The sequence below is a fragment of the Mixophyes fleayi genome, chromosome 6 (genome assembly GCF_038048845.1).
Source record: "Mixophyes fleayi isolate aMixFle1 chromosome 6, aMixFle1.hap1, whole genome shotgun sequence".
Taxonomy (NCBI): domain Eukaryota; kingdom Metazoa; phylum Chordata; class Amphibia; order Anura; family Limnodynastidae; genus Mixophyes; species Mixophyes fleayi.
Window position 1 is genome coordinate 221893676 of NC_134407.1, and position 15929 is coordinate 221909604.

The window sequence follows — 15929 nt, forward strand, 5'->3', positions numbered from 1 at the left end:
GCAGAGGTGGATCCAGAGAAATTAACACTCAAAGAGCGATTAGATAGGTAGGATGAGAACCAGGATAGGACAGTGCCTTCAAGACCTAAGGATTGTAGCGTTTGTATGTGGACAGTGTGGTCAACAGTGTCAAATGCAGCAGAGAGAACCAGAATTAGAAGAGAGTAATGGTTTTTACTTTTTGCTGTGATCAAATCATTGACAACCTTGGTCAGCGCAGTCTCTGTGGAGTGTTGAGAGCGAAAGCCTGACTGAAGAGGATCCAATAGGTTGTTTGCTGTAAGAAAGTGTGTGAGGCGAGTGTAGGCAATTCTCTCAAGAAGCTTGGGGGGGCATGGGAGCTGGGAGATGGGGCGGTAATTTGTGAGAGAGTTTGGGTCAGAATTTTTTTATTTTTTTTTTAAATGGGAGTAATCACTGCATGCTTGAATAGTGATGTAAAAAATACCAGTAAAAAGAGATAGATTACAGATTTTAGTTAGAGGGGAATGAGCACAGGAGACAGGGACCTACTAATTTGTGAAGGAATGGGATCAAGAGGACAGGAGGTAGAGTAGGAAGATGAGAACAGAGTAGAAACTTCCACTTCATTTGTGGGATCGAATGAAGAGAGAGTGTCAGAGGGTGCTACAAAGGAATTGAGCTGATTGCTTGTCGAGGGAGATTATACCATTTCAAGTCTGATCTTATCTATTTTGTCTTTGAGATAGGAAGCAAGATCCTGGGCACAGATGGTAGTTGGAGGATTTGGGGCGTGAGGATTCAGAAGAGATTTAAATGTGTTAAAAATGCGTTTGGGGTTAGAAGCCTGAGCATAGATGAGAGATTGGAAGTATGTTTGTTTTGCAGTGTCCAGGGCATTTCTATAGGAGTGGTAGATACCAGTATATGTGATGAAATCATTAGTGGTGCAAGAATTACGAGAAAGTTTTTGTAGGGTTTGTGTTACTTTAGTGTGCCACGGTTGGCAACGAAGTCTACGCAGAGTATGTAGTGTCGCTGGAGCCACATGATCAAGGGCAGTTGCTAGGGTTTGGTGAAAATGGGGGTACTGCCCAATCAGCGGAGGAGAATGTAGAAATTGGGGAGAGAGGGTGTTGGAGAGAGGTGGAAAACTGTTAAAGATCAATAGAGTTGATATTCCTGCGGTTGTGAGGAGGCTTGGAAGAGTTTGACACTAGGGAGGGTAAAGAACTGGGGGTGAGCGATTATCTAATAAGGTGATGATCCGAGAGGGGGAAAGGATTGTAAAGGAAATCAGAAACTGAGCATAGTCTAGAGAAAACAAGATCAAGACAGTGGCCATCTTGATGAGTAGCGGATTCAATCCACTGGGAGAGGTCAAGTTTGGAGGTTATAGAGAGTAGTTTGGAAGCAGCATTGGAACATGGATTAGAAATAGGGATGTTGAAATCACCCATGATGGTGGTGGGGAAAACAGTAGATAAGAAGTGAGGGAGCCATGCAGAGAGGTGTTCAAGAAATTGTTGGTGTGGACCAGGGGGGCGATAGATGACAGCAACACACATAGAGAACGTGTTAATATCCTAACAGCATGTACTTCAAAAGATGTGAACGTGAGTGACGGGACATTTGGTAGAACTGTGAATGTGCACTGTGGGGAGAGAAGTAGTCCAACCCAACCTCTTTGTCTGCCTCCTGGTCTGGGTGTGTGGGTGAAATGGAGACCACCATGTGAAAGGGCTGCAGGTGAGTCAGTGTCTGATTGCGTGAGCCATGTTTCTGTTATTGCCAGAAAGTTGAGGTTGTTTGAGAGGAAGAGATCGTCTACAGAGTTAAGTTTGCTACAAACAGAGCGTGCATTCCAAAGGGCATATTTAAAGGACTTTGGAAGGGAGGGGAGACAGGTTATGTGTTTGAGGTTTGCTGGATTTCTGTAGTGTTCAGATATATGAGTGTGGGAGAATTGAGGGGGACCTGGATTAGGTGATATATCACCAGCTAATAGAAGCAGGGAGGAAGAAAGGTAGGAAATATGATTGTAAGATGTGTGTCTTTTTAGTTATTGGCGACAGGGTGAGGCTGTTAAAGTTATTGAATTTAAATAGGAAAAGAGGTCATGAGTGTTCACTAGAGGTGAGTGAATTAATGATGGGGCAATGTGGACAGAGGTGTGTGTTGCAGGATTGGTGAGGGATGATATAGTCCTAAAGATAATGCCATGAAAAGTGAGAAAGAAAATTATTTTGGCAAGCATTGGGATTTATGAGTAAAATTGCAAAAATTAGGGAATTAAAAGAATTATCTAATTGCAATGTCCTGTGTAATCAGATAACTAGTGCAGAGTGAGGCTGCAGCAAATGTAGTTTATTCATGGATGTCTGGATAGTATAGAGTAATGATGTGGGAGCCACGTGGGGGGGGGGGGGGGGTGGAAGTGTTGAATGTAGAGAAATAAAGAGCAGGTGATTGAGTAGCTGAGTTCTGGAGAGTCATGAGAGAGGAGAGTGGTTCAAATTCAGTATCATTTCTTCCTAATTGTGATGGCAGACAAAGCATTAAGTAGAATTGAAAGCACAGTGATGAGATAGGGGACTGAAATAGCTCTAGCATGGGTAGGGAGTGGCTGAGCAAGTAGTACAACAGGCTGATTAAACAGAGGCAATGTTGCATGTAAAATAAACTGCCAAATAAATCAAACATTCATGAGCTGAGTATACAATAAGATCAGAGTCCATAATAGTCTTCATGTTGTGAAGCTTGAAGCCAGAGAGAGATGGAAATATATAACGCACAGTGGTCATTTGTGAGTTTTCTGATGTTTACGAACATCTGACTGAACAGCAAAGCATTTTCCACACTCGGGACACGGACATTGCTTATCCCCCATGTGTCTCTTCTGATGTACAACGAGTTTTGATTTGAAAATAAAACCTTTGCCACATACAGGACAACAAAACGGCTTCTCCCCTGTGTGAATTTTCTGATGGATCACAAGATCCCACTTTACTGCAAAACATTTCCCACAGCTGATACATGAATGTGGTTTCTCTCCTGTGTGTCTTATCTGATGCTCCAACATCTTCGTCCTATCAACAAAACCCTTCCCACAATCAGGACAACAATGTGGCTTCTTTAGACTGTGGCTCTTCTGATGCCGTACAAGATAAGATCTACTGAGAAAACATTTCCCACATTCAGAACAAGAAAATGGCTTCTCTCCTGTGTGACCCATTTGATGTGCTATGAGTGACGATTTTACTTTAAAACTTTTTCCACATTCAGAACAAGAAAACGGCTTCAATTCTACATGAACTTTCAGGTGTATACCAAGATTTGATTTTGTGCTGAAACACTTCCCACATTCAGTGCATGAGTAAGGTTTCTCTCCTGTGTGAACTCTCTGATGTATACGCATATCAGAATTCCTGATAAAGCATTTCCCACATTCACAGCACACAAATGGTCTTTTACCAGTGTGGTATTTTTGATGTTTTACAAGGTCTGCTTTAATCGTAAAACATTTCCCACATTCAGTGCAACAAAATGGCTTCTCACCTGAGTGGAATTTCTGATGTTGCTCAAGACTTGATTTCCGGGTAAAACATTTTTCACATTGACTACATAGATAAGGTTTCTCCTCGCTGTGAATTTTTTCATGCCGAGACAAGCTTGATTTAATAGCAAAGCATATGCCACATTCATTACAGCAATATGGCTTATCTCCAGTGTGAGTTCTCTGGTGTTTTTTCAGGTTTGCCTTAAAAGTAAATAACTTTCCACATTCACTACAAAAAAATGGCTTCTCTCCTAAGTGAGTCTTTGTATGTTGGTCAAGTATGTGTGGAGTTTTGAAGCATTTGCCACATTCAGGACACTTAAAAGGTTTCTCTATTGCATGATGGTTTTGGAATAAAACAAGATTTGAGAAAGTTGATAAATAATTCCCATATTCAGAGCTAGTAGATTTATTCCTTGTATTGTGACAATAGTTTGGTTCCTCTTTAATATGAGTAGATGTATATTGTGTATGATCTGTGGGTGTATAAATGTCAGTGTCTGTGAGGTTTCCTCCATCACATGAGACTGATTCCTCCTTAATATGAGTAGATGTATATTGTGTATGATCTGTGGGTGTATAAATGTCACTGTCTGTGAGGTTTCCTCCATCACATGAGACTGATTCCTCCTTAATATGAGTAGATGTATATTGTGTATGATCTGTGGGTGTATAAATGTCAGTGTCTGTGAGGTTTCCTCCATCACATGAGACTGATTCCTCCTTAATATCAGTAGATGTATATTGTGTATGATCTGTGGGTGTATAAATGTCAGTGTCTGTGAGGTTTCCTCCATCACATGAGACTGATTCCTCCTTAATATGAGTAGATGTATATTGTGTATGATCTGTGGGTGTATAAATGTCACTGTCTGTGAGGTTTCCTCTATCACATGAGACTGATTCCTCCTTTATATCAGTAGATGTATATTGTGTATGATCTGTGGGTGTATAAATGTCAGTGTCTGTGAGGTTTCCTCCATCACATGAGACCGATTCCTCCTTAATATGAGTAGATGTATATTGTGTATGATCTGTGGGTGTATAAATGTCAGTGTCTGTGAGGTTTCCTCCATCACATGAGACTGGTTCCTCCTTAATATGAGTAGATGTATATTGTGTATGATCTGTGGGTGTATAAATGTCAGTGTCTGTGAGGTTTCCTCCATCACATGAGACTGATTCCTCCTTAATATCAGTAGATGTATATTGTGTATGATCTGTGGGTGTATAAATGTCAGTGTCTGTGAGGTTTCTTCCATCACATGAGACTGATTCCTCCTTAATATCAGTAGATGTATATTGTGTATGATCTGTGAGTGTATAAATGTCAGTGACTGTGAGGTTTCCTCCATCACATGAGACTGATTCCTCCTTAATATGAGTAGATGTATATTGTGTATGATCTGTGGGTGTATAAATGTCAGTGTCTGTGAGGTTTCTTCCATCACATGAGACTGATTCCTCCTTCATATTAGTAGATGTATATTGTCTATGAGGTACAGATGTATAAAAATTGCAGTCTGTGAGACTTTCTTCTTCACAGGATACCTCATTCACGTATTTGCTGGTGTCAGAGAAAACTGTTGAGAACAAAAGGACAATTATATTTAGAGCGAAAAAATGGCTGTTAAAATAATACACCTACCCCATGAATTTTACAATTGCAATATCTGTCGCCTGCTGGTCCTTAATCGAAACACCGAAACCTTACCAAGATTCCACCTATTAGTCATTAGGAGGATAAGCCTATTTAAAATGGTCCTATTCAATAAAATCTTGTAGATTATTTTACATTCTTCACTACACCTCCCTTTAAATATATTGTTAGTCTTCCATCATAATTTGGAACTCTATCAGCTTGTTGGAGTGGGAAAATATAACATGTCGCAGTTTACTTCCTATAGAGTAGGCTTAGGTGACACGAAGGTGGAAATATACAACACTAGGATAGAGAAGCAATCCAGAAGACAATCCCTTGGTCTGCATTTATTTGGGGCACCAAGGACCACTTTGTCAGCCAAATACCCTCAAAAGCATCAAAGCCTACATGGTTCTGGAAAGGCTCGACTCAGCGATGCCAACACTCCAAAACTCTATCATCAATACAACAATTCTTCTTCTACTTTTACCTTCCTGGTTGTAGGGGCTGCTGGTAATTTCAATGAGCAACCCATGGCTCAAGATTATACAATTCCTATTACTCAAGTAGAGAAACATTTATACCTTATGGTCATCGTCGGAAGTGCGACTCCTTTGAACTACTTTGCTTGAGCTGTAAAATTATATCTCCATAAGAAAAATCAATATCTTTATTATTTCTAAAGCCTTAGATCCAGTCCTATTTGAATTATCATGGCTTCAGCAACACCTTTCAGTCATCAGTTGAAGGTGTAAACAAGTTTCCTCTTGGGATGTTCCATGAGTCAGTACTTGTCTCGTTGCCTTGTTTAATCTGCTCCTCTGACAACCTCCTATATATTTAGAACATTCTGATTTCTTCTATAAATGTAAAGCAGAGATCTTATCTCTACATCGCCATTGACTTTATACCTGTTATCCAGTCCTAAGGGAAATGTGGTTTATCTAGAAGGCATACCATTCCTAAAAACTTTGTACCAGCTACAGGGATTGAGAAAAATAGCCATAAAAAAAATCAATATGCACTTCCTCTGATCTTGGATCTTTTTCACCACATCCAATGAGCCTCTGCCATTTCTAAATTAGACTTAACTGTATTTGAATAAAGGAGGTCAATGAAGAAGGGTTTCAACACTCATGACTGTTATTATAAATACCTTGTCCTGCCATTTGGCCTCTATAATACCAATATGTAGTTACGGTCAGGCTAGCATTTTTCTGCTACCGTTCTTCATCTCTTCTTTCCCATACTTATTACACCTCTACATCATCTGACCCTACCTGACATCATCAGGAGGTCTCTTAATGCTTCCTTATCTGCCTGCTGTCTGTTACCGGAGTATAGATTCTCCAGACAGAAGCTGCAAACAAACATCTGCGTGGTCTGCTGATGGTTGACTCTGGTCTCCTGGGGATGAAGTTTGTAGCTGCATTCTCATAAACATCTTCATTAGAACCCAAATTTTACCAATATGAGACACTACATCGCATAATAAAGGGAAAAAAAAATTAAAAGATGCTGAGCTCAAGATTCTGTGAATGCAGCATGTAGAGAAGTCCATGAGCTACCTCCAATAGCAAAACTTTACAAAGTGTTGACTGTAACCATATTCTTTTGGAAACAACAAAAATTGATGAGTCAGAAGCCTTCTTTTAAGCTTGCACCCGGTTATAAACTTGGAAGCAAATAATGCTCCTTGCATGAAAAAAAGACCTATAATAAGTGAATTCAGATGCATTACCCAAAGGTTTAGCCTATCTGGTGGCAAGTGCTGTGAATCAGCAGGTCTCCATCTTAGGTCAGATACAGCTGTAGATTTAGCTGTTGAAGTTGAGGGGTAAATCCAAGACCACTACATTCAACCTAAGGATCTTTAGGAAGCTCATGAGGACTTTGTAAAATGAAGCAAAAGAAATATAACTGAGAGGAATTGGGGACAACATTAATGCCAATTGGTCCTCCCGAAAACCAAGGACACAGATTTTCTGATGGATCAGATGAACAGGTCGATCAAAACCTATTCTCAGATCTAGCACCCGTGATTGATAACAAGTGACACGATCTGAAATCCCTCACTGAAAAGCTCTGTGATAAAGATATTCAGTCCAAATGATGGTTCCCTTTCAAATTACTAATAAATCACAAAGGTGCACAATGACCTCTCATCGATCTCGCAGATGCCGACTAAATAGCACAACGTGACCTAAATCAATGGATCAGATCAGAAAACGGAACCAGCCTCTACTGCACCAACTTCAACTTGAAGCCACCACAGTGACTTGGAGAGACTGGACATTGTGAAGATAACTGTCCACCTTAGACACCTCTCCTTTCTTGCTTGGGCTGCTAACAATTTTAGTGTTTCAGAGGCACTTTCATTATGTTTCTGTGACAATGCCACACTCATGTTTGAGTTCTTTATCTTAAAGGCCCAGTTTTCTGTCTTTCTATAGAGATATACAATGCAACAAACTGATTAATATGTTCTAGTCACATAGGGTTGAGTTATTGAGTTTGTGTTGCTTATGGTTTGCTGAGAAGGGATATTATTGTTCGCATTGGGACATAATTCCATTATATTTAATCAATGTTGGTTGTATCATGTCTGATAATCTATACTGTGTCAAGTTAGCCAACCTTACCGTAGTGAGCTTATGCATAGATGGGGACATAGGATAGGGTCTACACTAGAGGAGAAACCTTGGAGTAATGCCCAAATGTCCACGACTATAGAATAAAACCCCTGACGTCATATCAAAATAAATTGGCGAGTCATATTTGTTCGACACCGAGATTCACTACAATTTCCTCCTGTAAGCAGCACACTGCAAACAAGGTTACCATAATCCTAATCAATAACATCTGGTGGGTTTAGGAGACCAAGAAATTCATGAAGTGACCTTCAGACGTTTTACTCTATCTGGATGCCCTGGAACAGAGAACATGGTCTTGTCATAATATCACTTCTGATTGTCTCCTGCATCCTGGCATTATTTCCATCCAGCTTTATCTTTTAATCAGGTTTTCATTTCTCTTTAGCCCTCAGGTTTCCTCTATATTTGTTTGCTATGGTTTGACCCCATTCTCTAAAATCAGGTACATTAATGGTCGTTATATGTCAGTCTTCAAAATGAGGATCACGTGTCTTCTATATTTACAAACAATGGGTTTGGCAGTAGGGACCTGTCGCTCCCACATGTATAGGTTATGTCTTCATCCTTCTTTAGGTGGTGGGGTAAATGAGTTGTATAACGTCTCCTTTGTAAATGACAATAACATGAAGTTCACATATTTTTTGAGGCAAATAATTGAGTTTATATACAGAATTTGAGAGATGCCAGACTACAGAAATCAATTCCCGCTAGGCTCCGTCACATTATCATATTAAAACATTTCATTCGTATCTCCTTAAGGAAAGGTTACACCATGACCAATCCCTACTGTTAACAAGAAATAATAGTAGAGAATATGGAGGCAAGGCCAGGGAACAGCATTTAAAAATTAGTGAATATACAATGGATGGTTCAACGCAGAGGGCAATTTATAAGTGAAATCATTGCTTACAGGCTAAAATCACCCAAAACTCAAGGTAAAAGAATTGAAACATCATTTCAAAGTCCAACTTACAAACACATAACAATCTAGTAAAATAAGTAAAACAGTATATTAAAGGCTAATAAAGTTTATTCTGAACAGCAGAACTTGGCACATCCATATAATGTTGAAATAAACCCTTTTAAAAGAATGAAATACAGTTTGTTAATTTTGAATGAAAATACCGAATATTTGAATTAGAAAACAAAGCAAAAGAACATTTGGCAGTAGTTTAGCCACGGACACTTTATAGGCTACACTGCTAGACTGGCTTCCTTGACGGTTTGTGAGTTCACAGGAAAAACAATTCCTACACACAATAAAACACATGTAATAATTCTGTCCAAGCTGGGTCAGGGGTTATTCAAACATTTCAATAAACATAGAATAGGAAATCCATTTTATTGGAAATCACCACAAGGACCCATGGGGTGAAAACTGGAACCCTCTTATATGTCAGAAAAGGGGTTAAATGTGAATTATACTTACCGATAATACCTCTTCCTCAAAATACTCCATGGCAGCCATTACAATGGGCTAATCCCTTTTAGCTTTAGGTAGAGACAGTAATTTAGAAATGCCCCCAGGTACTACACAGTGCAGCTCCTCCTCTTCCCCTGTGTCTTTGAGCTATTCCTAAAATATATAAGCATAACATATCGAACAACATGGGTGGGAAATTTGGGCTGCCATGGATTATCTCCATGAAAAGGAATGTAAAGGTAAGTATAATTTGCATTTTCCTTCTCTATCCTTCATGGTAGGCATTACAAGTAATAATAGTAAGGAGGACAAACATCAGCTCAGCTCATAGATACTGCCTCATGTGTGTCCCCCAAACTGTGTGACAACAGATGACATCACCTCCAGTAGATAATGTCTGGTGAAAGTATCGATAGATGACCATCCGGCTGCTTTGCAGAGATCCACTGGTGAGACCTAAGCCCTACATGCCCAAGAAGTTGCTACTGCTCTCGTTGAGCGAGTCTTCAAGACTTCTGGCACCTTGCATCCCTTTCTCTGGTATGCCTGTACAATGATTTCTCTGATCCATCTCAAGATGGTCTGCTTGCATGAGGCACATCCTTTCCTAGGTACAGTCAAACACAAAGGACTCCTAAATCCCTTTGACTATATCCAATGTGTGTGGCTTTCTTTCTCTATCATCAGCTGGTTGCAGACACAAAGATGGCAATATGATTTCTTGGTTGATATGAAAAGTGGACATCACTTAAGGTAAGAAATCTGGATTAGCCCTTAATGCCATATCTGTAAACATTCAGAAAAGGACTCTGCACGACAAAGCTTGTAGTTCTCCGATTCTCCGGGCAGAAATAATTGCCACTAGAGATACCATTTTCGGTGTAAGCCACCTTAGGGAAACCTCTTCCAAAGGTTCAAAGGGATCAGACATGAAGGACTTACTGCAGAGACAAATTATCTTTACGGCTTGAAAAAAACTGATATTATGGTCTTCCGAAGCTAAATTGGTTTCTAGTAAAACACTTGTACCTTCACATTTGAGAGGGCGAGACCTTTGCTAAGGTCAACCTGCAGAAGATTAAGAATCAGTACAAGAGTAGCCAAAGCCGGATCCACTTTAGGATCCCACCACATGACGAACTTCTTGCAAACTTTATAGTAGACCACCAAATAATTATTTTCCTTGTCTGTAGAAGTGTGTCAATTAACTTCTCTGAGATTAATTGCCACACTCAATCCCTATGCCATCAAAGATAGACTTTTTTAGGATTTGAATGAAGAATTGGCCCTTGGTGTAGAAGGTCTGATTGAAGAGGTAGAGGTCACGGTTGAAGATAGAATGGAAGGACTGCCATGAGTTTTGCAGGATGCATGTTCCAAGGGATTGCCACAGCATATATAACTTCTGTTCCTGAATATTTGTGATGGTAGAAGAACTTGTTCTGATGTGTTGCCATTATGTCTGCTGAACTTAAGGTAGCAAAATTTCTTTTTAATATTTGCAATATTTCCTGATGCACTCTCCTGGATGAACTTGCGTTCTGCTCAGATAATCGACTATTACATTCCGTCTACCTGCAACTTGGGAGTGCTCAGAACGACTTCAGGTTTCTGCTCCTGTGACCTTCTTAGTGATTTATAAAGGTGATTAAAGTCTTGTTGTCTGAGAATACTTTCCCAGTAAAAGAGGATGAAATCTTTGATTCTTTGATACAGCATCTGCTGCTGATAGATGCTTCCAGAGAGCACATCGACCATTCCCATGGTTCACTACTGGAGGGTTCATCCAGATCCTCTGCAGAGTCCATGGACTGGGAACCTCTGTCCTCTTGTCTGGACCTTGTTCTCTTCACTCCCTGAATAGTATAGAAATTCTCTTTAGCCACAAAAGATTTAGTCATCCATTCCTTAAATTGTTCAAGGTACTGTTACTTCTTCCTTGCACAAAAGCTCCACATACTCTATGCTGCTGGGCTTTAAATTTATCTTCCTCTCTAGAGGTTCTACAAGAGTATGATATTGGAGAGTATTACTAAACTACTAACTATAATCTAGAATGTAAAGCACCCCTAATTTAGGGCTTACTTAGAGCAGGCGCCCATCAGCTGTTGGTGGTTGATCTCAGGCTTCATTCCTCAGCAGTTATCCGTCTGCTTTGCAATCACCAAGAAGGTGGTAGTCCTCTTTCCTCAGGACAGGTAATGTTAGAGTGGTTCCGAGTCCTCTCTCTGAGTGGTCCTCTGTTTTGGCCCCACGTGACCTATGATACTACACACACGCATGCGCATATGACCGAGATCCGTGAACTGGAGTGATATTTGAAGTGTTACACCAGTTCATCTCCCGGAGATAGAAGACTGGTAGACAGCCCAGTCCGCAGCTTACACCACTGGACTTCAGAAAATAAGCATTGCTACCTGACCTACCCAAGTAGAGACAAGAAAAGACACAGGGGGAAAAGAGGAGCTTCACTATATACTGTACTATCTAGAGAGGTTTATAATTTCCTATATCTACCTAAAGCTAGAAGGGACTAACCCATTATGATGGTAGAGGAAAAATGGCTTATTAATTGTAATACCATGTGCCTTTAGTCCAGATTTATACAAATGTTCTAGCTATATTCTTTTACTTTAATCGTCTGTGCTCTCTTCTATCTATGACTGAGTTTTGAACATACTAATTGGTTTTAGTAAAATACATTATTAACTGGATTGGTGTGGATTTAAGGGGGCTATAAAGGAGTTATTACCCACCAGATATTGAAGAACATTTTATGGACTTTCTATAAGTAGCTAGAGGAGACCTAGAGGTCCGGGCTAACCTTTGATAACCCAAAGCCTTGATGGGTCATCTATTTTGCCGTATTTTTATTGCCGAGAGGCAAACTGCATAATGATGTTGACTGGTTGACCTAATTTCATTTTGTAAGTCTCCTATTCTGGAAAATGTAAATTTCTAAGGTGTACTGGTGGCATATATACTCATTATGGAGATTAACCTTCCTCTTACCGGATGATGTGAGGGGCTGGTGATTCTCCGACATCAAGTCTTTGTACAGACCCTTGTGTCCTTTTAAATCCCCCTCCTGCATGGAGAAATAGACAGTGACATCATCCACCTTATAGGAACCTGACACCCACAATGATACAGTCATCACCCAGACACATCCCCTGGTGTTACTGTATAATGTCCCATTCCCAGCAGTCACCTCTCCAGTCAGCAGCTGAATGATCTTGTTGGTCAGTTCCAGGATCTTCTGGTCATTGTCTCTCTCATGTATCAGTGAGTGAGGTGGAGGCTCCGTGATGGGGCTCTGGGTCCTGCTCAATCCTCCCAGGATATGGGGGCTGGTGCTGGGCGCCTCACGCTTATCAGACTTCTTCACAACAGTATAATCCTATATATAGAGAGACACTTATAATAGTCACTGTGCAGAGAGACAGACACCCTCTGTACAAACATGTTATATCTAGGACACAACTACATACATTCACTTTATCCTTCAGGTTCATAATAACCCAAAACATTCTTGTATGTCCAGATCTAATGATCTAATGTCCGTTTCTCCAGTATCTCCCATATTAATTCTCTACATGTCAATGTTTTATTAATAGTCATCAGAGTATAGTATATTATAGATATATCACTGTGACATTCCCAGAATCCCTCACCTCTCCAGTCAGCAGGTAGATGATCTCCAGGGTGAGATTCAATATCTTCTCAAATTTTCTGTCCATCATCGTTATCAGTGTCAGTGGTGGTCAGGAGACCTGTCCGGCCTCGCCCTTCACGGATCCATCAAAAGAAGTGGAAAGACAATTAAATCCATTTAAGTAAATGCCCACTGTTGAGGATTTGGAAATACAGTACTATTATCACATACATTAATTCTTCTCAATAAAACAATCCAAGAGCCAGCGAAATGGGCATTAAGGGGCATCCAACTGTCCCTTGCTGTGTTGCTGCACACACAACAAGCGATAGACTTCGGACCTGAATAGGCCATACTGAAATCTAGATCCCCAGCTTAGCCAAAAAATCCCCACAGTCCTTCCCACATATGGTGTTTTATCAAGTCCTAGAGCTGGACAACTTCGATGGAGTAGGTGGGTGATGGCCTGTCTTTTGCTAAAGTAATTGGAGATGATCTGGCAGAGGCCTGGTGAAGGGATCCATCCCTGGAGCACCACACTAAGATGGCTCTGATGTGGTTGGGATAGTGACCTTGGGACAGTGAGACAGAGCATGAGTCAAAGAGCCTGGATAAGATAATGGACTGTGTGCTTTAGTCTCACTGTCCTGTGGAAATCCCATGGAGGGGATGAATGAACAGGTGGCACACATAGAAAGACTGGTGTCCGGGTGTACCAGTGCGAGTAATATAGGTGGTAGTAGGGCAGATGTGTGGGTGTATTAGTGTAAATAGTATACGGTAGTTGGGTAGACTTTACTATAGAGGTGGGTTTTCAGGTATAATTATATAATTAAGCACAGGGACACACAGAATCCTCAGAATTGCCACCCTACTAGGCTCTATTAGTTCTTATTCCAACTCTGGACAACATTCTCCACCCAACAGCACTCTGTGTAGGGGATGGTGAGTTCATTTCTGTTATATTGGTCAGCGATACACATGCTTCCTGCACAGCTTTGTCAATGATAAACAGTGCAGGTAATTTTTCTCTGATGGGGTTTAACAAGGAAAAGAAAAAGATTGGAATCACTTCCAAGCTCAATATTACATTTTGATGTTCCTCCCTATGTCTGCCACCAATCTACACTACATCCCGTATCTAGCACCATGAAACCACTCATGTGACCCTATTGCATTTTGTTGGATTTTGCACACTCATTCCCACATACATGAGTGTCATACAGAAAGAGAGTTGCCCAAACCCATAAAAAGGGAGCCTGCTCCTCCTAAAATTTGTCCCCCCTCTCCCACCATAAAGACCAGCACACAGGTGCATTGATGGCGTATATATCACTTTGCTGGTCCTGCCACTTCATCTGAGCTGGGGTACTGCCACGCCCGCACTCACCAAGCTTGTGACTTAGCTTTTACTGTAAGGGGCTAAACAGGGTTCCAGCACTAAGTCCTGCACTCACCGATCACACAAGTTACAGATCTAACACAATCCCATCCCTCAGTGGTACTTTCACATCCATACACAACTTAAACGCTGCCACCACCTATTATATCAGGTCATTAGACACCTGAAACGCTGCTACACAAATCATCCAGATGAACTCTTTCTACACCTGCCCTCATGAGCTTACGTGTTTGAAACCAATTTATCGTTGAGGGGAAAAAAAATCAAACATTTATTTACATTCATATTTTTATTTTAAATCTTGACTGGGTCTCAGGACAGGTACATTTCTGGTGTTGCTCTATGTATGTGCCAGTAACTATAGAGAGTCATGGAAATTGCTGGGGAAGGTGCATTTTTCCTATATAATGTCCATTTCAAAATATATATATATTGCACAATTATGTAACTAGAAAATCACTCTCAGCCCACAAAACACAGTATCACCATTAAATACATATATTAAATATATATTAGTCCTGAAGACCCAGCAGAGGGGCAATGTGCATGGCAATAGGTGAAGGAGTGCAGGGGGGCAGCTTATTATTTCTATACAGTTACACAATATCAAACAATCCATCACTAACCTGAAACCCTGTCTCCTAGACACACAACACACAAAGGAAGGGAATCCAGGCTGCAGTTACACTTCCGGGTGCTACTTATAACACGAAAATGCGGTGAAACGCACGTGGAACACATGTGGACCGCATGTGGAACGCGGAAGTGCGGTGGAACCATTTGGAACGCGGAAGTGCGGAGATCTCAGCCTGATACAGCTCGGAGTCCTGCTCAGGGACTACAAAACGCCCTCTGCTGCCACCTACTGGTGACTGGAAACATTTCAGCTGATACTTAATCTACCTAGAGAGCTGTATATTCTGTGAGATGTTGTTACAGCTGGATTAAGTAACCTTTAAATGTCTGTTTATAGCTGCACCCTTCTTATTATGCCTGTATGCCAAACTTTAAACTATCTTAACACAATGTTCAGTGCAGACACCAAGGGTAGGAGGTGTTGGAGTAATTTAGGACTCTAAACTTGATGGTGAATGTATTCTGGGGTGTCCTTAATGGGTTTGTACACTTTTGAAAATCTAAACATCATGCATTTATTTCCAACAGATTTCTGAACATAAATATCCATCTACTCATATGACGAATTAATCATCTTATGTGAAATAAGAAATCTCACAGACACTGACATTTATTTACTAACCAAGCCACACACAGGACAGAACCAGAAACAAACACTAAAGAGAGAGAAACAACTTCATCCCTGAAAAAGAAAACATTTAACTTTGGAAAACTTCTTCCCAGGAGAACTAGAGCGTAAGTGGGTGAATGCTCAGTGTCCCCCATGGACTAAGAGAAAAGGATTTAACGTGAGTATAAAAATCTTGTTTTCTCTGTCATCCACTGGAGGACACTGGACCATGGGGACGTAACAAAGTTACACCTTTCGGGTGGGTACACTCACAAAGATGTAAAGCGCAGCACCCTACACCCAAACCCGATGTCCTTAGACTTGTAAAGGAATGCACAGACCCCCACAAGGCTACCCGACCTAACTGCTCGTCCCCATGCCGAGCCG

The 15929-nt window shown here is 40.7% G+C and overlaps 1 protein-coding gene across 1 annotated transcript; it reads right to left on the minus strand.

Annotated features, from left to right (window-relative positions):
- Nucleotides 1-1066: 1066 nt before the first annotated feature.
- Nucleotides 1067-14990, minus strand: LOC142159788 (uncharacterized). The gene is made up of 5 exons (XM_075214518.1): nt 14923-14990; nt 12914-13027; nt 12451-12639; nt 12252-12327; nt 1067-5103 (listed from the first exon to the last, which is right to left on the minus strand). The coding sequence occupies exons 2-5, from the start codon at nt 12980-12982 to the stop codon at nt 2762-2764; spliced, it is 2676 nt and encodes an 891-aa protein (XP_075070619.1). The 5' UTR covers nt 12983-13027; nt 14923-14990; the 3' UTR covers nt 1067-2761.
- Between the last annotated feature and the right edge of the window lie 939 nt (nt 14991-15929).